The 26995-nt window shown below is 42.5% G+C and overlaps 4 protein-coding genes across 6 annotated transcripts; 2 read left to right on the plus strand and 2 right to left on the minus strand.

Annotated features, from left to right (window-relative positions):
• On the plus strand, positions 1–18539 carry LOC125014693 (transient receptor potential cation channel subfamily M member 1-like). Of its 3 annotated transcripts, none has more exons than XM_047595979.1 (27): positions 1–281; positions 6682–6758; positions 7495–7690; positions 7831–8044; positions 8351–8475; positions 8569–8740; positions 9065–9239; positions 9347–9470; positions 11106–11178; positions 11301–11401; positions 11974–12150; positions 12240–12374; positions 12501–12551; positions 12665–12805; positions 12895–12924; positions 13010–13302; positions 13522–13750; positions 13846–13977; positions 14077–14208; positions 14311–14439; positions 14543–14794; positions 14889–15081; positions 15648–15668; positions 15752–15896; positions 15994–16199; positions 16362–16494; positions 16576–18539. In XM_047595979.1, the coding sequence occupies exons 1-27, from the start codon at positions 210–212 to the stop codon at positions 17942–17944; spliced, it is 5097 nt and encodes a 1698-aa protein (XP_047451935.1). In that variant the 5' UTR covers positions 1–209; the 3' UTR covers positions 17945–18539. The 3 variants fall into 3 exon arrangements, with proteins under 3 accessions (XP_047451935.1, XP_047451936.1, XP_047451937.1); XM_047595980.1 differs by having other exon boundaries at positions 14889–15063; XM_047595981.1 differs by lacking the exon at positions 1–281 and adding an exon at positions 4798–5207.
• On the minus strand, positions 18066–21498 carry LOC125014694 (ras-related protein Rab-8B-like). Its single transcript, XM_047595982.1, has 8 exons — positions 21170–21498; positions 20580–20640; positions 20393–20453; positions 20217–20294; positions 19633–19722; positions 19459–19524; positions 19320–19370; positions 18066–19217 (listed from the first exon to the last, which is right to left on the minus strand). Exons 1-8 carry the CDS (start codon positions 21291–21293, stop codon positions 19125–19127), a joined length of 624 nt encoding a protein of 207 aa, XP_047451938.1. The 5' UTR covers positions 21294–21498; the 3' UTR covers positions 18066–19124.
• An 800-nt stretch (positions 21499–22298) lies between these two features.
• On the plus strand, positions 22299–23776 carry rps27l (ribosomal protein S27 like). Its single transcript, XM_047596883.1, has 4 exons — positions 22299–22358; positions 23007–23115; positions 23331–23441; positions 23533–23776. Exons 1-4 carry the CDS (start codon positions 22353–22355, stop codon positions 23559–23561), a joined length of 255 nt encoding a protein of 84 aa, XP_047452839.1. The 5' UTR covers positions 22299–22352; the 3' UTR covers positions 23562–23776.
• On the minus strand, positions 23766–26992 carry dnaja (DnaJ heat shock protein family (Hsp40) member A). The gene is made up of 8 exons (XM_047596882.1): positions 26845–26992; positions 26294–26435; positions 25575–25749; positions 25383–25487; positions 25064–25291; positions 24725–24955; positions 24535–24635; positions 23766–24418 (listed from the first exon to the last, which is right to left on the minus strand). Exons 2-8 carry the CDS (start codon positions 26423–26425, stop codon positions 24203–24205), a joined length of 1188 nt encoding a protein of 395 aa, XP_047452838.1. The 5' UTR covers positions 26426–26435; positions 26845–26992; the 3' UTR covers positions 23766–24202.
• Positions 26993–26995: the final 3 nt, after the last annotated feature.

Genomic DNA, 26995 nt, shown 5'->3' on the forward strand with positions numbered 1-26995 from the left:
GGAATAAGCTGCAGAGAGGAGAGAGAGAAGCCCGGGAACCTGTACTGATAGTGAAGTTGAATAATTTGAACGAGTGAATCTAGAGGCTGCTGCTGTCATGCCTCGGGGTCTGCGGCGGCTCCCCGTTGGTTCCCAGTGTTGCTGCTGAACCCTGACCTGTCGCTGCTCCGGAAGGATCCCGCTTTTGACGCCTCCGTCGAGTCTTCAACATGGACTCCAAGGGCCCGAGCAGCACCTTTAAGAGGTCCTCCCTCAAACGCAGCACATCTGGCTCGCAGAAGGTAAGATGAAGCCTGCAGGACGCAGAGTCACATTCAACAGGTGATTCAGTGTTGTTGCCTGTGGCATTTTTCCTTTTTTTGTGGTGTGTGTTCTTGAATTCTAACATTCATTTCCACTTACATTTGTTGCTATTCACGAAGCAAATACGGCCGATTCCTTGTGTTGCACAGCACGTCACACGGAACTACTGCTGCTCACGTCAACCAATCGTTTCAGAGCGCTCTCTGCGCGGCATAAAGGCACGCTTCATTCAGATATGCCGCTCGTATACTGGTTAAGAGCCTGGTCTGCGTTCCTAGTCTTTTAAAAGTTGCCGTTAAGTGGTGTTTAAAGCTGAGCGACCACTCTCTCCAGTATGGCAGCTTAATCCCCGTTAATGGCCCGATGTGGACGGCCACGGCCACGGCAGATTAAAGACTTTCACGTCTTTCTAAAGTCTGCTCCCATGTGATTAACACACACTCGTGGACGTGTCCTTGAAAGCAGTAAGGAAGATGCAATTTTTTTTTTTATATGCATTTCACTTTCCCAGTCCAATATATCCTGGAGTTAGAGGTCATGTACTATAAACTATGCAGTTTTTAGTAGAAACGCACAGATTAGTGATGAATGAAAGAAAATAATCCTACTTCTTTTATATAGTGGGTAAACGTATAGGTTTCTTTGTTGTTTAAACAGAAATATGGAATTTAACCACTCCAGTGCAGTGGGTTAATATACATTACAGCACGGTTTGGTGAGATTAACATCATATACGGTATTTAATCCGCAGCCTTTTTGTTTGAGGGTTTTTTTTTCCTGTAAAGCATCCGTCATTGCTCTCCAGTGAATAGTGCTGCACTTTTAATGAGGTCTGGTTGGTTACTAAATATAAACTCATCAGTGGCACTGACCAGACGGCCGAGAGATAACAATGTCCACCGTGGATTTACCATCTTTACTGAAATGATCGGCGTACACATCATTTACAGCCGTTCACGGCATGGAGGGAGGATTTATTTTTCATCTGCTGGGAAGTGATTTAGAAACAGGGAAATATTTTTATCATTATTTTATTTTGTAATGTATGATATTTACCTTGACGGTTTTGCAAAGCATCTACTTCACTTTCATTAGGAAACAGCTCACTGAAAACGGCCTGCAGCCCGCCGGGTGTGAATAAATCCAGATGAGTCTTGTGCTCTCACACTTAAAGCAAACTGAGCTTTGTTAATGGAAAACACAAAGGCATCAAACCCAGCTCTAATGTGATCAAGAAAAAATTTCACTCTGCATTCACAAGCTCATATGACTGTGATCTAAGTGTCAGGCTCAGGTCAGGTGAGGGCCAAGGAGCTTCGAAAAAAAAAAGAAAAAAAAAGTGGCTCGGGGCAGAGTGAACCACAGCAGATATCTTTGTGTGAAGAAAACTTGTGGAGAATCTAAACAAGTCAGATCCTACCATGCTGCAATTCATTGTAAATGTTTCTTATTATTTCACACACACGCATGCAATCTCATCAATACCTGCAGCAAACGGACACAGATGAACATTTTAAATATTAACCCAACACACACACACAAACATGTGCCGCTTACAGTTTTCACTGCCTTAGATGTCGTTTAGAAATGACGGTCGAAAACGTGGACGTCGTCACCACATCTAGAAGACCGCGAAAAGCCCTTTAGATAAAACTGGACGCCTCCTAGAAAGAAAAGGCAAAGCGAAAGTCACGAATGACTGCAAAGTAGCTGCGAGAGTTAGTCGAGTTTTAGCTGACTCAGGTCCCAGCGCCGCACCACAGCCGCACAACCAGGCACTTACATGCAAGAGTTGTCTCGCATCTGAACCAGGCAAAGCAACAAGTATGGCCAAGGGGGGGAGAAATCAAAACACGAAAGTAAAAAAAATTATAAAAAAAACATCAAATTATATAGACAGATCTACTGTCCATCTACTCTAAAATCAGCAATTCCTAAATACAAATGCCATGCAGACATTGTAAAACTAATAATATACCAGAGCGGATCTCAAAATGCATAATATACCACTTTAATAAACACAAGCTGGAGCCAAATTTGCAACAGGAGCTGTTTGATTTCCAAAAATCCACAGAATATTAAATTCCCCCTGAGTTTACATACAACTCTTCAGTATGTTTGCTACTGATTAAGTTCATTCACTTTCTATTTAATTTGCAAAACCACACCAACACTACAGGCCACACACTATTTTCCAATTGGAATTTGCTTCTCCGGCATAATGTATGATATGTAATTCCAACATTTATCCACTTTAAAAAGCCTTAAAACCGGTATATGTCTGAATGTGGAGAAATAATGTCCAGGCAGACATATACTTCCCTTTCTCTACAAAAATATTGTTTCTGAGTCAGTTTTCATGTCTGAAAGTATCTTTTCAGATCAACTTTCCTTTAGGAAAAACAGAAAAACAACAGCTTTAAAACATGTCTTATGACTCCCTCAACTCTAAGGGATAATCAGTGACACGTTGGACTCGTGATAGCTAACTGGATTTCCAAACTCAGGAGGACAATGAGTGCATTTACAAACAGGGCTGACTGAAAACAGTTAGCTTCACAGTTAATGCAAATTTGCCTATTCGGTGCCTAGAACTCGAGTGCTCGTCGCCTTGTGGAACTATCTCTTCCCCTCAAGTGAAAAGGGCGTAAAGGCAGCTTTATATTCCGGCCATGCGGATTTGCCACGAGTCTGGAATATATTTTTAGACAGTAAAAGGAGTCTACAGGGGTTTCCTTCCTGTCACAGTGCATCAGGCTCCAACCACTCTGGCATTCTGTGCCTAAGCGGAGCAATTAGTTGCTTTTATCTTCAACCCTGGTGACATCCCATTCCTCTTTGGACCCCCAAATCCTCCCCGATCCACTTGTGCTGACGAGTCCCTCGTTGCATTCAACAATAAATTTGACGCGTAATTGTCCATGTATAAACAATTAGGTGCTCAAAAAACGCTGAAATCAACTGGGTCAGATGCTGACGTGCACAGATACAGTCGTCCTTATACCTTCGGCGTATGACTGAACGTGCTGTGTAATTGTAGCTTCACTGGAACAAATTAGCTCTGATCTAGTTTCTTGCTAAGCTGAGGGTCAGGAGACCAGGACCATGTGATTTCAGTGTATAGCGTAGTGTGTAGGTGGTCTAAATGCGTGCCTTGAGTTACACACATACTCAATGCACAACATCTTGAAATTGCTAAAAGTTTATTCTCTGAGAGATTCAGAATGGAAAAGGTTCAAGCAGAGCACTTATGTGTGTTAGCGTGTCACGAACTGTCCAATTTCTAAGGAAAAAACATAATTCCCCCAGTTAAAGCTAATGAAAACTATTTTTCAGCCCCCCTTCCCCTTCCCCTTCCTCCTCAAGCCAGCAATTATAACAACCATCTCACAAAACTCTCTTTTGTTTCCGCCGGTCATTTTCTCAGAAAAGTCTGCTTGCTGCAGAGAATGTTGCTCATTGTTCAAGGACACGTCTTAAGTTGTGTTAATTTGCTTGGTGTGACGCAATCGTATCCAGCAGTATCCAAATCTTGAAGTTTTTTTTTTCTCTTTTCTTTTTTTTTTTTAGTTAAAGTGCTCAATGGCAGCTCTTAACGAGCCAGCTGGTTGCTGACTGGATTTTGGTTTTAATTGGTGTGGTTAATGAGTTTAAGTAAGCTGAAATAACTGCGTCACACCGCTGGCCAAACTCTTCTGGAAATGCTCTTTGTTTTGTTCACCTATAATTATCACCTATTATTTGCATTTTTACCGGCACAGAACAAAAAAGCAGGGTATTCAGGGGGTGTGCTCGGGCCTCTGTCTCTGTCTTTCTGTGTCATCCACCACTCGTCTTTCTCGCCGAGTAACGGTCGGACACAAACTGCTCACCTCGACCATAAAAGGAGTGCTTATTCACACGAGGAAGGTTTTAAGCAGACGTGTACTGCTCTGTGCTTGTTAACTCCATCTCAGCTTCCAGCCAGGCTAATGCCTTCCTTTAGCTATTTAAGCGCGCCTTGTAACTTTAATTAAACAGGATTTGTTTTTAAACTTATACAAATGAGTCGGATTTGATTTTTTCCGTGAGCACGCAGAAGACAACAGATACACGTTTTCCTTTGTTTTGGCCTTGATTCCTCTGTGGGGAGAATAACTGTTATTATTATGCAAAATCAATGATGCTGTTAAATGCAAATCCACTAAACAGTAACATTAAGAGAATAATGGCGAGCTTGTCTGGTGAGTTTTCCTTTCCTCCACAAAAGCATGGTGGCTCCAAATACAGATTAACTGCAATTAGCATTGACTGACCTTGCCCCCAACTGGAGGCCAGTCATGTCTTAACAAGGCGCCTTCTAAAAGAATGCCTGCATCCAATTCTCTCAATTATGCAAATTGCGTTGAAATCAAAGTAGTTGGAGGGGGTGAACATTTTCGGATGAAAAGTTTGGGAGCCTCCGATTGAGGCTGCAGTGCTTTAAGGTTAGACACCGCAACTGCTCCGACTACTCACTCCAGCTAAGATCTTCCACACTGTGAAGTGAACACAAAGAAAGGAGTTTCAACAAATTGGGAGATTAGGGGCCGGTTATCAAAGTAGATTTATTGTGCCTTGTTCAAGCGAAGGATGAAAATACCCTGTGGGCATGCAGAAGGGGTCATGGGACTCCCAAAAGGATTACCTTGAACTGGAGTCATGAGACTTGGGCGAACAAAGACCCTGCTCACATGCTCATCATATTAACCGGCCCTCATAAAGTGAAGAAGTTTCATGTCGTGTGGGATTCAATGAGACCACTTCACTGGGAGTGCAGCACCAGGGGCAAGCTCCAGCAGAGGAGCAGCAGACTGTAGACTTCCCTTCCACTTTCAAGCCTTAACCTCCGGCAGCACTAGAGGTGGGACTCCGCAGCTCAGAGTGTAAGTTTGCTCTACGACCGCGACTCTTTTAAAACGTTAATTTCTTCCCTTTTTACGACAGGTGGAAGTTTCTCAATGATGATGGATGTGATACAAATTGTAGACACTGGAATTCGGATGTTTTAAATGTGAGCAGGCAGCACTGCGTGAAGTCGGGGTGGTTCGCGGTGATTGATAAGATTCGGACGGAAAATTGGTCAGAGCAAAACCAATACAAAAACCTACAGGTTAAATAGGAAGGTGCAAAGGAAAAAAAAAAACGAGCTTTGTATTGGATAACTAAATTGTAGTTTAGCTGTAGTTACCGTTTGGGGAACTCTAATAATTGTATTTGGTGCTATTTTAGATGAAGACGAAATAAAATGATTTATTTTGTTTGTGCCAAATGGGAAAATCAGCAATTGTTGTAGGATACACTAATACTTATGTGGTCATTTATACAGTAGTGGTAAAGTTTAACTATGGGTAATATTATATAATATGCAAAAATGACTGCAAATGTTTGAATTCACATGTTAAAAATTAGACATTGAACGATCCCTCGCATTAATACTAATTATTTTGCAAACAGAGGACATATAAAGCTGCACAGAAAAGGAATCCAGAAAATTTGGTCTGGGTATGTTTTTTTTTTTCCAGGCAGGACATATAGCAGACAGTTTTGGTTTGGTGCAGCCATCCAGCTGGTTGAGTTCGAGGCCATCTGAGGAGATAAAGAGAACAGTAACCGCACTGTGTTAGGTCACAAGACTAAAGCAGAGTTTAGCGACAGTCTTTTAATTTGCACTCATATGACTCGGGGCTTATGAGTAAATTTCAAATAGAGGTGGGGGGTTTTTTTGAGTATGTTTTCGAGCTTTAACTCCATTAAAGATTTCAATTGTGTTTAACTTTCCAGTGTTTTCTTGGAAAGCTCTGCCTCCAGTGATTCAGTTTTAATTGGGCTTCCACTGTCAACATTAAGCCCCAGAAAAACTTTGAACTCAGTTTATTTTTGTTCAGCTCTGGAAAAAGATCAGACAGCAATTAGAGGAGGATTTGACAAAGCGTGGGGGCATAGTACTTTTGTGCGATGCTATTCACGGGCTTCTTATCAAACTTGAACAGACAATTGAAGCAGACAGTTCCGCAGAGTTGTTATTAGTTGGCATCAAGTGTCAATAATCTGAGGAAGAAGAGAAAAGGCTAGACTTCAGTGTGTCATAGAACACGTTTTCGCCACTTGATGTACAATACGCAACGCAAACTTTATTTCTAGCCTCTGTTGAAGTATTTCCATTTTCTCTCCTCTCTACTGTTCATGCTTGTTTGCGGGACGCTAACAGTCCTCATCTTTTAGGCAGGATTACGACCAAGAGGATTTTCGTAGCGAAACTTTTCAGATATCAGCAAGGATGATCTCCCCGTGACCGCGGTAGAACGGCACACGATGTGAGCTAACACTTTCATAATCATTCTTATTTTGTCTTCGCAGGCACAGAGGGCTTGGATCGAAAGGACCTTTCACAAAAGAGAATGCGTTCACATATTTCCCACCAAGGACCCGACCAGGTAATCACAAATCCTTAACTTTAAACTAGAAATTGCTACTTATTATGCGTGGTAAAACAATGTGGCCTTGGACTGCAAACGGAGCTACGTCACTATTGCGAAGTATTGGAGATTAGAAAATATCAAAGTAGTGTTGCTTCTTTGTTTACTGATTTATGTTAAATGTACTCACATTTGATTTGAAACATGAATGCTGCTTGAGTTTATATAAAGGTTTGTCTTTGCATATTCAAAGCACTGAGTGGTAGAATAACTCTTAGAAGAACACCCATTAAAAGAAGATTACCATTATGATTTAAGCTGTTGCTGGACCCTTGCTAACATGATGTGATGTGTAAAGCAGAACAAGGATAAATACATGAATTAAGTAATGACAACATATATGTGCGGCACCTCAGCTCCATACTCAATTAATTCGAAATCATTCCTCCTTGTTCATTTACTAAATCATGACTAAATCATGATCAGACATTTATCAGGATTAAAGCAGTTTTTTTTTTAGAGCCACGTAGGACATGATTACTATCCTGGGCTCCAGAGCTCCCGGGCTGCCGAGAGCAGCCATGCAGTGCGGTCCTTTGTTTGTCGAGGAACATGTTTCTCAGAAGTAGGCACAGTCGCGTTTTTGTTTTATTTCTGGGAACAAAAAAAAAAAAAAAAGAAAGACAAAGCTTTCGTGTGCAGACCGAACAACTGTATCAGATGTCATGCTTCGTACCTTCTGTGATCCGTCTAGATGTGCCTGTGGTCAGCTGACGACGCAGCACGTGGCCATCCCTCCTGGTGCCAACTCCATAGAGGAGGCCAACCAGCTGGTACAGATTGACACACCAAAGGACAAATGGTCTATGATAAAGCACACCAGGACGTACCCAACGGACTCCTTCGGGATAATTGAGTTCCAGGGAGGAGGGTTCATCAACAAGGCCATGGTGAGTCCCTGCCACTTAAAATGGTCATTAGCGAAGTGAGTAAACATCTGACCTACATTTACAAATGTGTAGGCACATCCGGAGAGACTCTGTTAATTAGAAATAAGTCACGCTCTTACACATGCTCCTTCTGTTTTCAGTACATACGGGTTTCTTACGACACCAAGCCTGACAACCTCCTGCATCTGATGGTGAAGGACTGGCAGCTGGAGCTTCCCACCTTGCTCATCTCTGTGCATGGAGGTCTCCAGAACTTTGACCTTCAGCCAAAACTCAAGCAAGTGTTTGGCAAAGGCCTGATCAAAGCCGCCGTCACCACCGGGGCCTGGATCTTCACGGGTGGAGTCAACACAGGTACGAGGGCCAACAGTTTTGGATGGCGCTTTTAACGTTCACTTAGCAAATATCAGCTTGTGACATTAGAAGATTACCTTTGCTCCAAATTGTTATCACATAATACCTAGTCTGCAATTTCCTGGTGGTGGATTTTGACCAACCCATTGTCACCGGTTTAAGCTCTTTAATTAAAGCTTTAGTGGGAAAATTCATCACAAATGACTATCTGGGGGGATTTTGTATGGATTTACCATAGTATGTCCCGTGGCGCAGCCCCATTAGGTGTCTGAAAGAGTTATTTATTATCATTTTTTCACAATTCAGGGGTGATCCGTCACGTTGGAGATGCCTTAAAGGACCATTCCTCCAAGTCACGAGGAAAGGTGTGTGCAATAGGAATTGCTCCGTGGGGGATCTTGGAAAACAAAGAGGATCTCATTGGAAAAGATGTAAGACCATTTATAGATTCATATACAAATAGGATTTTTATACTAATGTTTCTACTTGAAACACACCACCTTGATTTTCCTACTTTGTTCCAGGTAACCAGACCCTATCAGACCATGGCGAACCCCCTGAGCAAGCTGGCTGTGCTCAACAACAGCCATTCCCACTTCATCCTCACTGACAATGGAACCTGCGGGAAGTACGGCTCAGAGGTCAAACTCCGTCGACTGCTGGAGAAGCACATCTCCCTGCAGAAGATCAACACTCGTAAGTTCCACAACGTTCTGTGTACGTCATTAAACATGCTCCATCCTCCTTGGTGTGGGTGCCAGAGTCTTGTTGGACGGTTACTGGAGAGCTCCTCTGTGACCTGTGGGCTTCCCTTTGTCATCCTATGCCTGGAGCTCGGATAAGGCAGGGACAGCAAAGGGATGCTCAGCTGTCACCACTGACTTCACTCCCTCCTCCCTCTGGTTCGTCTGTTCAAACATCAGAGCCCCGCATACTCTGCCTCATTGTTTCATTCTCAGACCGCCGTTATCACGAAGCGCTGGATAGATGGACTGACATTCCTTTTCTGTTGTGCTCCAGGTTTGGGTCAAGGGGTACCTCTGGTGTGCCTCATAGTGGAGGGAGGCCCCAACGTCATCTCCATAGCCCTGGAGAGCTTGAGAGACGAGCCCCCCATTCCTGTCGTAGTGTGCGATGGCAGCGGCCGTGCGTCTGACATCATTTCCTTTGCGCACAAGTTCTCAGAGGACGGAGGGTGAGGTTTTAGATGATTTGTGCCCTGCTTACACTTTAGTATTATTCACCCGGAAGAAAAATAAATAAATAAAAAAAATCTGAAATGTATCACATCCTCTCCATCAGCCTCGTTAATGACGACGTCAGAGATCAACTTTTAGTGACTATTCAGAAAACCTTCAACTATAGCAAAAGCCAGTCACAGCAGATCTTGCTCATGGTGATGGAATGCATGAAGAAAAGGGAACTGGTGAGTAAACGAATAAGCCCGAGTTAACCCTCCCAAAAGTATCAGATCATCCTGTCTGTTTCCACCAATAAACATTTTTTGAGTTGTCAAGCATCTGGTCTCCATTGTGTGGTTCATCCATTCCACTCATCTGTGTGTTTCCATTAACATAGTGAATAAACATAATCCCCACAACCTGGTTGTCATTTCTCCTTCTTTTGGTGGTCATGTGTGCTCACATAATCCAGGGCGGTTCTCAGCTTTAACCTCAGGCCATCGTTTACCCATCGTGTGTATGTGTGTGTGTGTACCGTGGCGGTGGGTGTGTTAAACTCCTCACTTTCATGTAAATAACACAGTTCGACACACTCTGTGGTAAAATCTTCACAGATAGCAGATTAATCCCGCGGCCTGAGAGTGTTTCTCCAAAGTGTTTCGGGAGACTTCAGTACGTAAATAGACGCTGCATTTGTGCATCTCCAGCAGATTTCCACCGGCATAAGTGATGTGATTAGTAGTTTGTAATACCCAGGGCATATAATCTCAGGACTATGTACATTCGGGTGGGAAAGATCAGCACTCACAGCCACCTGCTTAGCACAGGCTCTTACGCCATCTATTCACGGTAAGCATGCAGAACACAGATGGAGGAGAGGCTCCATCTCCCTAATCCTCACCCAGGTTCCTCTCTCCACTGCCCAGGCTTTCAGTTCTCAGAGTGGTATCACTTCACCACTCGCAACTCTGCCTTCTCTATCCCTCATGTATTAGATTGCCTAATGCGCCAACACACTCAGATAAGCAACTTAAACTGCTGTTTTTAAAGATCATACCGCTTTGGGGTTTTTTTTCTTTGCCATTTAGTTTCCACTGATTCCAAATCCAAACAACGCGGCAGAGCTGTCAAGTTATTTGTGGTCTTTATACAAGAGACTGCAGCTCTTAAACTAAAAGTTCCACGAGTAACCTACAGGTGAAACAGTGTCTAGTCCACACATAATCCTTTCATCCTAAGTGCAACCCATGTGAACAGCTGGGTTAGTCAAATAATGACACTGATTTAGAGGGCTGAAATGTGCCGTGATATAAGCGCATGATGCAACATTCAACCGGGTTCACCGTTACAAACGCCTCCCTGTTTTGCAGGAAAGCGAAACATGTGAATGTCCGAGCGCAACAAAAGTTTTCAGTGTTCAATCCTGATGCGGGCTGCTTATTGTTAAAGTATCCCGAGGACAGCTCTAAAAAATCCCTGGCGCCGTGCCTCATACCCATGCCAATCTAATCCCATTCACCACAGCCGCACATGTGACAGGTCCGTCAGCATAATTTCGTTGGATATAGTCGAGCCTTTAACGAGGCAAGAACAACCCCTCTGTCTGAAAAGTAAATTGGACATTAGCGCTGGAAAAGGTCAGCAACAAGAAGCGGTTCAGTCAGCGAGGAGCTCCGCTGAAACTCAGTCGACGCCACGTGTTTGCCATCACTGCAGGCACAAAATAATTCATCCATTCATTCATTTACACTACCAGTCAAAAGTTTGGACCTGGCTTCTAATTCAGTTCAGTGAGAGAGTGTGTCCAAACTTTTGACGTGTAGTGCATGTAGTTTGTAATTTACCTCTTCAGCTCTCTCCGTTTCCTCTGTCACACATAGATCACAGTTTTTCGAATGGGTTCTGAGGGACAACAAGATATTGAAATGGCCATCCTCACAGCGTTGTTAAAAGGTATTATCAGACTGCATCATAAACTACATATGACACTGTGTATTGTTGACTGTGAGCCGCGCACACCTGCTCTCTTCACCTTTCTCTTCTCTCTCTGCCCCCGTCCGTTCCTTCTCCATCAGGCACCAATGCTTCAGCAGCCGACCAGCTCAGTTTGGCTCTGGCCTGGAACAGGGTGGACATTGCTCGCAATCACATTTTCGTTTATGGACACAATTTACCAGTGAGTTGTCCTCACATGTGTACGGTGCAGATTAATTATACCATGCAAGAGCTGCAAAGCTGTAAAGGACGTATTTAGGGCTGAAAGTATCTGCGGTGAAAAATAATAATAATAGTAATTTTCTTAACATTAACTTCTCTGTTTGAACATAACCACGTAGAATGATGCATGTGGCGCTAAAGGTGCTTTCAAACTCACAGGGAATGTAACGCTCTGTAGAGACAGAGTAAAGCAGTAGGTCATACTTTGGATGTGTGAAGGGAAGAAACATTAATGATTAATTGGAGAAGAAACATTTCTTGTGTGGTGCTTTAAAGAGCAGAACGCATTCTGTACATGTAACAGGAAGAGAGAACAGTCTTGCTCTAATCAGTGGTGGGTAGAGTAAACAGTAACAACACTCGAGTAACAGTATCAAATATATGTAATAATAATTGCTCGAGTAGGAGTAAAATAAAAGACCTAAAATAAAGTACTTGAGTTTTTTGTTTTTCTAACTGAATTATGTTTTCAAATCCAAACAAGAAAATGTACGAGTTAAGTGTCTTTTTTTTTTAATCGTTCCTTGTCAGCCTGCCGGTGCCATTGCCAACACTGCGACTTCCGGAGCCGTGGTCCCAGAGAAACCAAAAAGCCCGGCGAGCGCTCCCCGCAACAAGACCCGTGGCAAAAAGGGGAAGGGGAAGGGGAAGGCTAAACCCGAACCTCCAGAGGAAACTGATCCTAGGAAGTTGGAGATGATTCGCTGGGTAAGGATGGGGTTCGTAGAGAAGACTTTGGGTGGAAATGTAAGAGAACAGAATTAAGGTAATGAAAATCACGTGTCACATTCTCCCAGGTGAACTCTCTGGAGCAGGCTATGATGGACGCTCTGGTGTTGGACAGAGTGGACTTTGTCAGGCTGCTCCTTGAGAACGGGGTCAATATTCACCACTTCCTGACCATTCCCCGACTGGAGGAACTGTACAACACGGTGGGTCAGAGAAACTACGGCAAATTAACAGAAAAATTAACTCTAACTGTTCTGAGGGACAAATATGAAAAAGGTTAAGTATGACTAACCTTCTTCTTTCTCCTCTCCTGCCTTCTCGTCTATCAGAAACTAGGTCCTCCCAATACACTGCATGCTGTGGTTAGGGATGTCAAAAAGGTGAGATCATTCCCACTGTACTGAACTTGCAGGAAAATCATTTCACGCCATTTTAGCTTTTATATTCTCTTGAGCCACGTGCTATATTAAACATGACTGTGGTGATTCTGCAGGGAAACCTTCCTCCAGACTATCAGATCACGCTGATTGACATTGGCCTGGTGCTGGAGTGTCTCATGGGTGGAGCTTACAGGAGCAATTACACCAGGAAGGTTTTCCGCAACCTCTACAATAACTTATACGGGCTAAAAAGGGTACGCATCGCTGAAGAAAATAATTGATAATGTTCTCTGCATTACGTAACATTTGATATTAATTACAATGTTCTGTTCTCTTCTTGCAGCCGAAAGCGCTGAAGCTTCTGGGAATGGAGGTGGAGTGTCCTTGTCAAGAAATATTTTAATGAGTTAAGTCAATCAAACCCATACAGCAGGATAAACTTGAGTTTTCTTTGTTAGGATGACGAACCTCGGACCAAAGGCAAGAAAAAGCCAAAAAAGAAGAAAGAGGAAGAGGTGGAAATCGATGTGGATGACCCTGAGGTCTGCCGATTCAAGTACCCCTTCCATGAGCTGATGCTGTGGGCGGTGCTGATGAAGCGCCAGAAGATGGCGCTGTTTCTCTGGCAGCGTGGAGAGGAGGCCATGGCGAAGGCCTTGGTGGCTTGCAAACTGTTCAAGGCCATGGCGCATGAGTGCTCAGAGAGTGAATTGGTGGATGACATCTCCCAAGATTTGGAGAATAACTCAAAGTCAGTGCTCCTGTAGAGTCAAACAAAACTGAATATCATAAGGCTGTGATGTTTATTCTAAAGATAAAAGCATCCGGGTGCATTGGTCTAATTTTGGCAGACTCATACTTTATGCTTCAATATGTTCTGTGCTTTGTGTTTTTTTTTGTTTTTTTTTGCTTGTGATCTCAATCGCATTTGAGAAGTGCTTTAAAATGTATTGTTATGTTTCTTTCACAGAGAATTTGGCCAGTTGGCCTACGAACTACTGGACCAGTCCTACAAGCACGATGAACAAGTGGCCATGAAACTCTTAACATATGAGTTGGTTAACTGGAGTAACTCCACCTGTTTGAAGCTGGCCGTGGCTGCTAAGCAACGTGACTTCATCGCTCACACCTGCAGCCAGATGTTGCTCACCGACATGTGGATGGGCTGCTTGCGGATTGGAAAAAACCCCGGCCTCAAGGTTGTCACGGAAATGGGTTTTGTCTTAGGCAATCTTAATAAATTTAAAACAAACAAACAGTAATAACTATAAAAAAAAAATGCTGTCTTACCTAGGTTATTCTGGGAATCATTTTTCCTCCTCTGATTCTCCTGTTGGATTTCCGTATTGGAGATGACGCGTCCTATCATGCACCTGGAGGCAAAGAAGACGGAAAAGAAAAGGATGATGACGCAAAATCCGGCAAGGTCCTGGTGCATGCTGATCTTGTCATATTCATTTGTGTTTACATGCTGTTAATTTAAGAGTAATAGATGGCAAGCTGAGAGTTTCCTGTGATGTTGTAGGACCCAAAGAGTGATGCAACTTCCCAAAAGGGAGATGAAGAGGAGGGCAGCACTAAAGTCCGCAAAATCCCCATTGGCAAGAGATTCTTTGAGTTTTACGATGCACCCTTCACTAAATTCTGGTTTAACACTGTAAGTTCCCTTTCTTGCACACGAACAATACATGGTATACATTTTATAATATACACATATAGCTTGCAGTGAAACAATGTTATGATTTTCTCTTTCTGGTAGATTTCCTATCTGGGATATTTGATGTTGTACAACTACATTATCCTGGTGAAAATGGAGCGATGGCCATCTATACAAGAGTGGACTGTCATAGCATATATCCTCACGCTTGGTACTGAAAAAGTCAGACAGGTAAAAGCCACAAATATGGCAGAGGCAGACAATGTTAAATGTCAACTTGTGTTAAAGGCTTTTAATGGATTGTTAATGGACTACATTAAATGTTTCTGCCCAGATTCTGATGTCAGAGCCAGGCAAACTGAAACAGAAGATAAGTGTGTGGATGGAGGAGTACTGGAACATCACAGACCTGGCTGCCATAATCACCTTCCTCCTGGGGCTAATGCTACGGCTGCAGCATGAACCGTACATGGGCTACGGCCGAGTCATCTACTGCATAGACATCATCTTCTGGTACATTCGTGTACTGGACATCTTTGGAGTCAACAAATACCTTGGACCCTATGTGATGATGATAGGAAAGATGGTAATGACAGTCAAACAAATCATGTGACAACCTCATGTCAGAAAACACGTGTGTGGAATGAGATAAAATAAATGCCTGTTTCTTTTTCATTCAGATGATTGATATGATGTACTTTGTCGTGATCATGCTGGTGGTTCTCATGAGCTTCGGGGTGGCTCGGCAAGCCATCCTTCATCCAGACGAGGAGCCAACATGGCGCCTGGCCAGAAACATCTTCTACATGCCCTACTGGATGATCTATGGAGAGGTTTTTGCAGACTCGATAGACCGTAAGACTAGAATTCATAGTAAGATTCTGTTTCCTGATTCTGGGCAGATGATCAGTTTTACATGGATTTTACATGTGTTAAATTCTGTGATGTCTATTTCCTATACTTTGTCTCCCCCTGCTGGCTTTTATGTAATACTTCTTACTCCAAAACAGGGCAATAATATTGCATTGTGTAAGAGCAGAATATATATAATTATCTCATCTCCTCAGTTATGATCATCTGCCTTCAAGTTTTCTTTTTCTGTCATTGTTTCTTCTGTCAGGGTGAAGGAATGTGCTTGTACATTTGCTTTGTTATATGCTATACGGAAAGTTGCTTATTTGGTTTCCGTCTTAATGGTCATGATTCTGCTAGGCAAAGCTATAAAACTAGCCGTAAACTCAGGTTTACTGCAAAAACATGACCCCAAGAATTTAAAGTATGCAACTAATAGAGTTTGATTACTGAAACGTTGGAAGGACGTTTTGCTTCCACTGGTCCGATTCTTATTGGACATCAGCTTGACCTTGACAGAAATGCTACACAAAAAATGTTCATTGATTCTAATGCTTTCTCCCCTTCTCTGTGGGATTTTTTTCAAGTCTATGCAATGGAAATCAACCGTAAGTTGTCAAAAACGCAATTCTCATAAAAAAAAAAATGGTTCTCAGGACACATGAGTAGCTATAAACTAATTTCCCCACAGCTCCTTGTGGCGAACATCTATACGATGAGGATGGGAAGAAACTGCCTCCATGTATCCCCGGCGCCTGGCTCACACCTGCTATTATGGCGTGTTACCTTCTCGTGGCAAACATTCTTCTTGTCAACTTGCTCATTGCTGTCTTCAAGTAAATATACGTTCCAGTGCATACCTGTTGTATTGTTGTGTAGAAAACATCTGCCAGTTCAGTTTGTACTCAGTGGTTTGCGTTTCCTCTCCCACAGCAACACCTTCTTCGAAGTCAAGTCCATTTCCAACCAGGTGTGGAAGTTTCAGAGATACCAGCTGATCATGACTTTCCATGACCGCCCCATCCTGCCTCCACCCCTCATCATCTTCAGCCACCTCTACATCCTCTTCAGCAGGCTGTTTCGACGATGTGCCAGGAAGAGGCAGGAGGGAGAGCTGGATGAGAAGGACCGGGGCCTCAGTTAGTCTACTCTCTTAATCCTAAAAACATCCACGCAGTCTTATCTGAATAGAGTAGGATGTACAGATGTTTATGTTGTATCAAACAAAGACACATAAACCAATGAAGCAGACTCTCAGAGCTAAAGAAAGACACTGACATCATGTCATCTGTTTCCTTCAGAGCTGAGGTTAAATCCAGAGGAGCTAAAAAATCTGTATGAGTTCGAAGAGCAGTGCGTGGAGGAATATTTCCGTGAGCGAGAGGATGAGCAGCAGTCTTCCAGTGACGAACGCATCAAAGTTACTTCAGAGAGGTAGGCCAAAAGAGAAGAGGTTCATATATATAAAAAGCATTTACAATTTCACAAACTCTCTATTTCTTATGTTCGCTACAGAGTTGAGAACATGTCCATGCGTCTGGAGGAGGTGAATGAGAGGGAGAACACGATGAAGGCCTCCCTGCAGACGGTGGATCTGCGCCTGGCCCAGCTAGAGGAGATCCACGGACGTATGGCAGTCGCTTTGGAGAAGCTTGCGGGCGTGGACAGACTGGAGCTGACCAGAACCTATTCACGAAACTCATCTGTGTGTGACCCTTCTTCTCTCCTCCGCCAGGGCAGCATTAACAGTGCCGATGGTTACAGTCTTTACCGCTTCCACATGGACATGGAAGAGTTCGCATCCAAGCAGCACACAGATGAGACGGCGAAAACTGGTCTAGAAAGAGAGCGGAGTCTGCGGCAAGCCTCCAGCACTTGCAATCTTGCCGCCAAGGACGCCGGTCAGACCTTAGAGGTTGGTGGTTTGCAGGTATCTCGACCCAGCTCATGTGTGGATATACTTATATCTCCATGTGAACCAAAGGCTGCTTCTGTGGCATCAAGTCAAGAGACCTTAACGAATGTGAAACAAGGCAGCACGATGCTCCTCAACAGACTATCAGACAAAAACAGACTGAGGCCGTCATCCCCTCCAAAAAGGACTAAATCCTTGAGATACTATCCAGTTGAAGATCAACCCGCCTCTCCATTGACAAAGAGGAGGGCTATGAGCACCATCAATGTTAACCCGTCTGATGAACCGGAGAAAGCTGCTGAGCCTTCAGAGAAGGCCAAACTGCCTCTAGGCACCTCCTCTTCTCCAAAGAGAACAAAATCTCTGAAATATATTCCTAGTGAAAACCAAAGCCAGATCTCTCCTATCACAAAGAAGCGGGCCATGAGTGGCATTGTCTACAACCCCGCCGAGGCAGGGGATGATGAGCAGCAAAATGCAGAGTACAGATCACTGGTAGAGCAGGCCACCAAAAGTCCAAATCAGTGGCCAGAAAATTTGGAGTATCAAGTGCATCCCAGCACTTTAGGCCACATGCCAAAAGTATCTACAGTCAAGAGTCTTGCCCAGCAGTTTCAAGGTGCGGCTTCACCAGCAGAGCTTAAAAAGCGAAAAGATGCCATTCCTCCAGAAAGTAAGGGGACACCCCCGGCAACGGAGCCTGCGGAAGACCAAGAAAAAGTGAAGGCTAAGAGAAATCTCTCTGACAACACGGAGTATCTGACTGTAGCAAATGAAAAGTATTTGCCGTCTCACAGGTCGCAGAGCTGGAATGCCAGCGACAGGAAAACAAAGCCCTTGGTTGTGAGCAAGGAGCCCAGAGCCTCTAGCAGTGAAAGAGATCTTGTTGAAGCAAGCATGGCGTCAGCTGCTGGACTGGGGGATGAGGGGAAAAAGGTAGAGGCCGGGAAGATAAAAGATGATGTCTAGAAGTAGAAATGTGAGGCCAAAACACAAGAAAACTAAGCATAATAGATGGATGCCAACCTCTTTCAATGATTCAGCCACTGTTGGATGTCAGAGCAAGGTAGTGATAATCAACACTCTCTTGTAAAGATCCGCTTTCTTCACCGTCTTTACTTGTCATTGGTGTAACATACAGTAGCTCACAAAGATAACCAGTCACATTACAGCTTTTCCCCAATCATTGTGTTTTCATGTTGGAGGTGTAAAGAGAACCCGTCGAACGCCTACCGTCTCTACAGGAGAAAAGTAAAGTATAAACACGGTTAGTTGTGCTGACATATTATACACTTATGTGAATGGTAAAAACACGAACGTCCTATATATTGTTGACATTTTTCAAATATCGCCTGTAAACACGTTCTTTTGAGATACTTGTGTGCTTAATAATGACCCCTCAGAGCTTTCATGCAAATACTCATAATAATACAATACAATATGTATTAAGCACAGGTTCCAAGACACAAACAATCCTTTTGCGCAGTTTCATTTTGACACTAAAACCTGTATAAATAATGGTTCTATTAAAAAAGAATAAATAAAAGTAAGAGAATAAAGTGGATGGCATTTGTACATATGTTTTTTTCTTTCCTCTCACAATACTGCAACTCCTTCTAGGCACGAATGAACAGAAAAGAGATGATGCCAGTGCAACCGGAGATCACAAGCTTATAAATATACATAAATTCACACAGACAAATACAATCAACGCCGAGACTTGATATGCTTAACTTTGAGCATCATCATAGTAAGTATAACAATAGGTAGTGTGTATAAAATGATGCTACGATATATGAAAGTCTTCTTTTTTTTCTACATATAAGACAACCTTGTGAAATATTTTTATGAGATCCAATGGAGGTGTAGTAAAATTGCCCACTGCGAGCAGGCATCAAGCTACAAACCGCTGCTGATAGTCATGCACAAGTCTTTTGCATGAGCAGATATAAAGTATCAGGCCTCAGTCCTCGTTGATCCTCTTCCGGTCAGCAAATCAAGGCCGCCCCTCAGCCACCCATGAACCTCTGAGCTCAGCTGGCCCCACTGATTATGATGAGTTCAGACCCTGCTAAGGAAGCGCCAGAGGCAGGGACCCTCCAAAATAGCAAGCTCACGGCTAGCAACGTAAACGCTACGGACGGGTCGCCTAGAGAAGCGAACACTTGAACAGTTTGATTCTCTTCGACTTTTTATCTGTGATCTTCACCGGTTTTCCCGATCCGCCGGCGTTGTTGTCAGCCTAGGAAGGAAAGGTAGTGAACAAATGTAATGATGCTGTATTTAAAAAGTAGGCCTCCAAACTAAGTGTTGCATCTATTTTAAGGAACTCATCGGTACTTACTGTCTTCGAGCTCAGGTTATGTAATATGTCTCTCCCCATGGTATAAAAAGCCTTTGTGACAGAAACACAAACAAATGTTACACTTAGGAATCATATCGATATATTTAATGGTACTTCCAGGGTGAACCTGTCACCTTACCTCTTCTACGTTCAAGCCGGACTTTGCACTGGTTTCCAAGAACTTCACACCATAGTCTATGGCCAGCTAAGACGGGTAAAAACGTAAAGTTAGTGTCAGTCATTACAAATTCAAGAACTGTGTGTGAATTATGTTTAGATTGCCTTTTAGTAGTGGCTGGCTGCTTAGTCTCACCTTTTCACCTCTGTCTTTAGACACCTGTCTCCTGTCAGTCATGTCGCACTTGTTACCCAGGATCATCTTCTCCACATCGGATGAGGCATGCTGGGAGAATTGAGCATACTCGTTATGTAAGGCAGGTTAAGGTATCACAAAAAAGGACTAGCTTGTTTGTTCATGCACCAACCCATTTTGTCCAAAAAGACAACTGTACACTCTACTGAGCGCTGAGCCTTAGCTAAACTCAGCCAGTTCTGCATACAATTTGCTTTGCCGAGCAGAGGTTTTGAGCTTCTGACATTTACACACAATGACAATCAAAGTTGCACTGCTTCGGATGCCTACACTTCTTCATTTTGTTTGTTTTCACCAGTTTGGTACATGCACTTATTTATACCGACATCGTCCTTGGATCTGGTTCTTGCTGACTTTACATTCAAATCAAACCTATTTTTGCTCAAAATGCCCACAATTTTTTTCTCTACCTAACCCATTCTACTCTTAAAAAAGGTCAAATTGCATTATTTACTGATCATAAATTAGTTTTATGGAAAACGTCATACTCAAATAACTAGTTAAAGTTACAATTCAGGGCTCACCTCTTCAATATTTCTGATCCAGTTTTTTATGTTCTCAAAGGACTTCTCATTGCAGATGTCATAGACCAACATGATGCCCTGTGGGGAAAAACAAAACAACACATCCCACGTTTGCTAAACACTAAGCAAGGCTAGGGACAGATTTATAGTGACAAAGTGAGGAAGGCGAGACTTACCATCGCTCCTCTATAGTAAGCAGTAGTGATGGTGCGAAACCTCTCCTGCCCTGCAGTGTCCCTGAACACATCAAATAGAAAGAGAAAGCAAATATTAGCTAAAGTAGGAAGTCTTTTTAGTCTTTTATATTGCTATATATACATATATTAAAAAAGTAAAGAAAAAACGTATTCAGATTCCACTCACCAAATCTGTAGTTTCACTCTCTTTCCGTCCAACTCTATGGTTCTGATTTTGAAGTCTATTCCTGCATTTGAATGAACAGGCAACACACGAGATCATGCTTACTGCACTGATTGGTTAAATGACATCATCGTTTCGGTCATATGCCTTGGATACACAGCAAAACACATATTTGTACAAAAGATGCTTAGTAAGCTGACATGTGAGTCCCTATAAATTACATTTAAATAGTAGTAGCTGCAGGATATACAGTAGCCTACAGCTATACTGCAACACTGACATGAAGTAAAAGGCTGCCATCAGGTTTCCAAAGGTGAGAAGTCTTGACTATAGACTGGATGTTTATTTAACCTCACAGGTTCACCTCAAGGACAGAATATAATAATTATTATCAATCCCTTTGTCTTCCCCTTGTGCAATAGTTTCCCTTTCAGATATTGTGTGTTCAATATAAATAATAATAAATAAAAAAAATCACTGCCTTGGCGTAGTACGGAGTCAACAGAATCTAGACAAAGCATTAAAACGCATTGTGTTGTTGTGGGCTTTTAGTGTATTAGATTTATCCGCAGGGGCGTCTGCAGGGTACTCACCTATTGTGGATATGAAGGTGGTATTGAAGGAGTCTTCGCTGAATCTGAACAGCAGGCATGTCTTGCCGACTCCGCTGTCTCCGATGAGCAGCAGTTTAAAGAGATAATCGTACGTTTTCGCCATTTCAACAAACTGTGCGCCGCACCGTTTCGATATTACAAGGCCGTAGCGAGCCGGCCGGGATCCCCCGTCTGGAAATCCTCAGCTGTCTGTGGCAGAGTCGGGCAGACTGGCAATCAGCAGACCGGTGCGGAGAAGAGGGACGTCGCCTCCCGCGTTGCATTGTGGGCTGTGTAGTTTAAATGCATAAAGGATTTTAACCATCCCAGGTTTCATAAACAAATCTCCTCCGATGTGTTTTTCGTCACCTGTGTACGCACAGCTCGTACAATTATGAATACAATTTCTGAAATAGGTTCAGCAATAGTGGCAATATATTTTAATACTATTATGAATTTTAATAATTCTAGTAATATCTGGAATAAAGAGGGAAACATGAGAATGGTTAAACAATATTTAAAACATTTAGCCAAGTTGAATATACTGTACGTTCCCCAAGAAAGGGCAATAGGGGGCAGTGTACCCCCACTTCATTCACTGTGCCTGCATACAGTATGTCATTTTTTTCTGTCTGAGCTGTCCGCAAATTCATGTCCTCCACTCGAAGGCTTTAGCTCTTCTAATAATGAGTTTTCTACTGAAATTAACTTAGTGTAGCAATGATGTGCATGCTGGCATAATTAATTCATATGCTGCACACATGCACGTTTTACAAAATGCATTCAACATTATCCTGTAGAACTATATATATTGTTCTGCAACAACATATGGTCCAATGAATTATATTAAATACTTTGTAAAAACTAAACCACTTTTAAGCCACTTGCTGTATTTATTTCCGCAAATACGAAATTATAAGCATATTTTGTGTTATCTTGTATTATCTTGGTTTGTTTCTATCTATCTATCGATCTATCTATCTATAAAACGTGTCCATGTATTCATTTAATGTCTCATTGATTTTCGTCAGAGTAATATCAAGAAACCGACAAATTTCAACTATTTATGTAACAAATTCTTTCAAATAAATATGATACATAAGTGCATGACCCCCCTCCCCAGTCAGAGACAATTCGGTTCGACCAGAACACGCATGCGCAGAGGAAACCTACCATCGCGAAAATGCCTGTAAGTTTTCCAACTTTTGTGGTGGTTTGTTGTGATTTTGTCCATTTACAGCATCGGCAGCTGTCCGTGAATTCTCTCGTCAAGTCCCTAAAGTCATCCGCGGAGTAGCTGTCATCTCCGTGTGAAACCCCCGCAGTTGTGTTGATGCAGAAGCAGCTGAGCAGCACATGGCGTTGGAGTTAGCCAACCTAGCTGCCTGACACGGGTGGCGACTACTTGCTGAAACCTAACCGAAAAGATTACGTGTGCGACACAACGTGTCATTTCGCTCCGAGAAATAGTCCTCTCCGGTAGTGTTTCAGGCCCTTTTTTTAATTTTCTGTTTGCTTTAGTTACCGCTACCTTAAAAGAAAAGCAAATGTCGTCGTCTGTGATATCGCACAAAACGTTAGCTTAGCCATTTGTCATGTAAGGTAGTTGTAAAAAAAAAAAAAACATATTAAAAGAAAAAATATAATGTCTTCGTTCACCTCCCGGAAAATGTTATATATCGAAACGTCTATATTTGCTTGTTTAGTTATAGCAATATCGGGTCTGTATAAACGAATTATATTAACTAAAACTGGTTCATGTTTAGCTAGTTAATACTGTCAAATGTGAACAGTTATTATTATTATTGTTATTATTATTTTGTTTTTATCCTTCTAGCTGGCTAAAGACTTCCTCCATCCCTCCATTGAACATGAGAGAAGACAGCATAAAAAGAAAAGGCTTGTTCAGAGTCCCAACTCATACTTCATGGATGTGAAGTGCCCAGGTATTATCACTTAAGTACATATGAAGTCAACACATAGAGCTACTACATGCCCTGAGAACAGTAACAGATGCAGTGTGTTTTGACCATTTGTTTGGCCAGACATTGTTTGACTACTGATAACCAGGTTGTCCGTGCCAGGCATCCATGAACTATTTAGTGCATTTATAATATTTGTTGGGTCTGTTGTTTATTAGTTTATTACTATTCCGTTGCAGGCTGCTACAAGATCACTACAATGTTCAGCCACGCACAGACAGTGGTGCTGTGTGTGGGATGCTCAACAGTGTTGTGCCAGCCAAAAGGAGGAAAGGCCAGATTGACAGAAGGTAATATATGCATTGAGGTTACACTCCTAGTGTTGTAATTAATTCTCAAAACCTCCAGCTTAACCCAACTTTGTTTTTTATTGTTCCACAGGTTGCTCTTTCAGGAGGAAGCAACATTAAAAGTGCCTCACACACGCACTTGTAATTCAGCCATGCTTTTCTTAAGTCTTTTACTTCACCATTGATTCGTGTTGTGCATTCGCCAGTGATAGTTTGTCATTGTGCGGATGTTCAGCTTTTATGATGAATTTATAAGCCTTTTGTTTTTTAAAATGCAGAATTGTTAAAATAAGATGGCACTAAAATCAATAAAGAACGCTGTTGTAAAAGTTGAAGCATTCTGGGACTTTTATTGACAAGTACTCCAAAATGTTTGTGACTTCAAAATTACCTTCACAGAAAGCATACATGTAGTCCGTTCTGCTTCTGGATGAAACAAAATCATTTGTGCCGTAAATTTTGTGAGAAACACACATATAAAAGACATGGATCTTAAATACACAAGACAAAACAGTAACGCCAAAATACAGTTTCATAACTTTGGGAGCGCACTACTCGGCTTGCATACTCATGTACCCAGCAAAGAAATCACACATTGTTGGCATTCACAACAGTTCAACTTAATCTCACTAATTTACAGCGCGTTACTATGAACTGGAGACTTAAAGGCATAGGTCAACCATTGTACAAAAACAACACAAAAATAAATTCCAAACATTAACAGAATCCCAACATGCATTTCAGTGTAGAGTGGACATCAATCACTGTGTCTGACATTGCACTCCGCTTCTGGGACCCTCCTCATCTTCCTCATAAGCTTCCCTGCTGTAGTTTCTCTGTCGTGCCTGATCGTCCACCTCGCAGAGATCCACCTCCTCCATGTCATCGGTAATCATCACATCCTCTCTGGGAGGGAGCAGTCTTTCCAGCTGGTACATAAGGTGCTCTGGGAGCCAGTGTTTATCTGGGAATTCAACCTGCAGGATGAAAGTACTATTAGCCAAAGGGAATGTTTTCTCTACAACAAGAGTGGGAAAGATTTAACTCCAGATTTGTATCGTGCTGGTGCGATGTTTTGTGATTTGTGACTTACCTGGAACTGAACAATAAGCTGCCCCTTGTCATAAGGATCCCTGTAAATTGGCATGCCTTCATTCTGAATACATTTGACGTCGTTGGGCTTTATTACTTCACCTGTTGATGAAAACACAGCGCTTAAGAAATATTCCAGTTCTCTCACATAAACAGACAAGTGAGCTTTGGGGTTTGGCTCAGGTGGTTACCTGGATGTGAGGTGACGATGAGTGTTCTCTTGTCTAGCGTCTGAATGGTCTTCTTGAAACCACACAAGGCCTCAACAAGTTTGATGTCCATCTTCATTATTAAATTGTCCTCGTGTCTCTGGAAAACTGGGTGGTCCCTCTGGTCCAGCACGATGATTACATCCCCGGGCTCGAGTCCAGGTTCCTGGTCACCTTCACCATGGAATGTAATTTTCTGGCCATCTTTCATACCTGCACAAAAACATTTACCATTCCTTTAAGTTGCTTTCCAAAACACATTGACTACGATCTGTATTGTTTTTAAATATGACCCTCTCTCATATAGACCGAGACCCTTACCTTTGTCAATGTGAACTTCCAAGATTTTCTTCTTGCGTTCTACTTTGAGTCCATTGCAATTCTTGCAGCGGTCCTTGGAGTTAAATTTCTCGCCCTGTCCCTGGCAATCTGAACACATGCTCTGGATCTGCTGAATCATGCCTGGCCCGATCTGCTGCACCTTGACCTGTACCCCTCTTCCTTTGCAATTTGAGCATTTCTCCAAAGCACCCTTCTTACCACCGTATCCTGTAGCAGACAAAAAGGAGAACTTCATTTTCTGAACTGCTGCAAACACTGCAGAGTGACACTGTAATTTTTGTTTTTAAGTAGTACCTACCTTCGCATTTTTCACAAATGACATTCTTCTGAAGGGCCAGCTTCCTAGTACTACCATTGTACATCTCCTCCAGTGTAACACTAAGCTGGTGGACGACATTCTTCCCTGTAGAAAGCACATGACTATTAATGTTTTGGGACTTCATATCGCATGTAGCAAAAGTTCTTACAAAGCCAAATATACCATATATACCTCTTCTCTCTCTCTGCATGCGACCTCCACCTCCAAAGAACATGTTGAAAATGTCCATCGGAGAAGAACCTCCGCCCATGCCTCCTTCTTTGATGGCCTGCTCCCCTCCTTGGTCGTACAGGTCTCTCCTCTTTGGATCTGACAGCACCTCGTACGCTTGAGATATGTGCTTGAACTGCGGAAACAAGAACATTTAAGTTCTAACTTTAGAATACAAGAGTGCATTTATGACACGAAACTGTACAACTTCCAATTATTTAGTTTTGTTAAGCTACTTGTTATGATGAATGTTGCTCAACCTGAGGGACAAATTTCGTTTTCTTCGCTTGTCAGTATATAAAAATGACAACAAATCAACTTTGAGTCTGACATAATAAGGTTAGAGTAACATCTTCCTTTTATCTAAAAAATGTGTACGAAAAAATAAAAACGGTAACATATACTCGTTTATTAAAAGAAAAAGACAACCATCTACAATGTATCTAACAAAGTCAGGCAAATTACAATGTGTGAATATAATGTGAAAGGAGACCTAGTGTGTCCTTTTAACCCATGGTTTCGTATGAGAGGCTTATCTTCCTGTTCCTCGGCACAGCCGCTGCGCTCAGACGTTTCTAGAAACTTCCCCCTGTCCCTTCAAACGGGCGTGCGGGTTAAAATTAGAAAAAGCGCATTTCCAGCGGTCCATACACGGCACCTTTCCCACATGTCCCCCTCACCTTCTCTCCTTCGTTGGGGTTCTTGTCGGGGTGGTATTTCAGAGCCAGTTTCCTGTAGGCTTTTTTGATTTGATCCATAGAGGCAGTAGGGCTGACACCCAGCAGGTCGTAGTAGCCGGTTTCGTGAACCATGGTGACTAATCTAAAACAATAATATTAAAATATATTTATATTTTTTATATCACATTACATTTTTTATGTTTTGGTCAAAGAGCATAACGTTAATATTCAGTGGCACCGTCAGAAAAGTGAAACCGTCAGAAACGTTTGCCATTACCCAAATAGAGTCCGATATTAGCGTAAATATCCGCTTGGTTTAACTTAAAATGCGTTAAAGTTAAATGTAACTAACGGCTAAAATGCTCAAACTAACAGTATTCACCGTCCAGGTAACCGTAATAAGCGTTATCACAAAAAGCACGTGTCCCTTTTACGTTGAATGACAACACTAGCGTTAAATAACATTCAGCTTTAAATTAAAGTCCTAGCTGTCGTCTCTCCAGCTTCTACTTATATATTCTTTCAAATGTCAGAGCAGAGATCTGACTTACTTGCCAGTTGTGCGCTATCTCCAAGCTGCGGGTCGTGTTCCTCTGGTCGTGGAGGGGGAGGATCGCCGGCTCTTATAAGCCGCTCCTGGGTGCAGAACTTTCTGGAGAGACTCTGACAGAAGAGACCGGATGTTTCGTTGGCTGGGACTAG

This window comes from Mugil cephalus, chromosome 10, assembly GCF_022458985.1.
Source record: "Mugil cephalus isolate CIBA_MC_2020 chromosome 10, CIBA_Mcephalus_1.1, whole genome shotgun sequence".
NCBI lineage: Eukaryota > Metazoa > Chordata > Actinopteri > Mugiliformes > Mugilidae > Mugil > Mugil cephalus.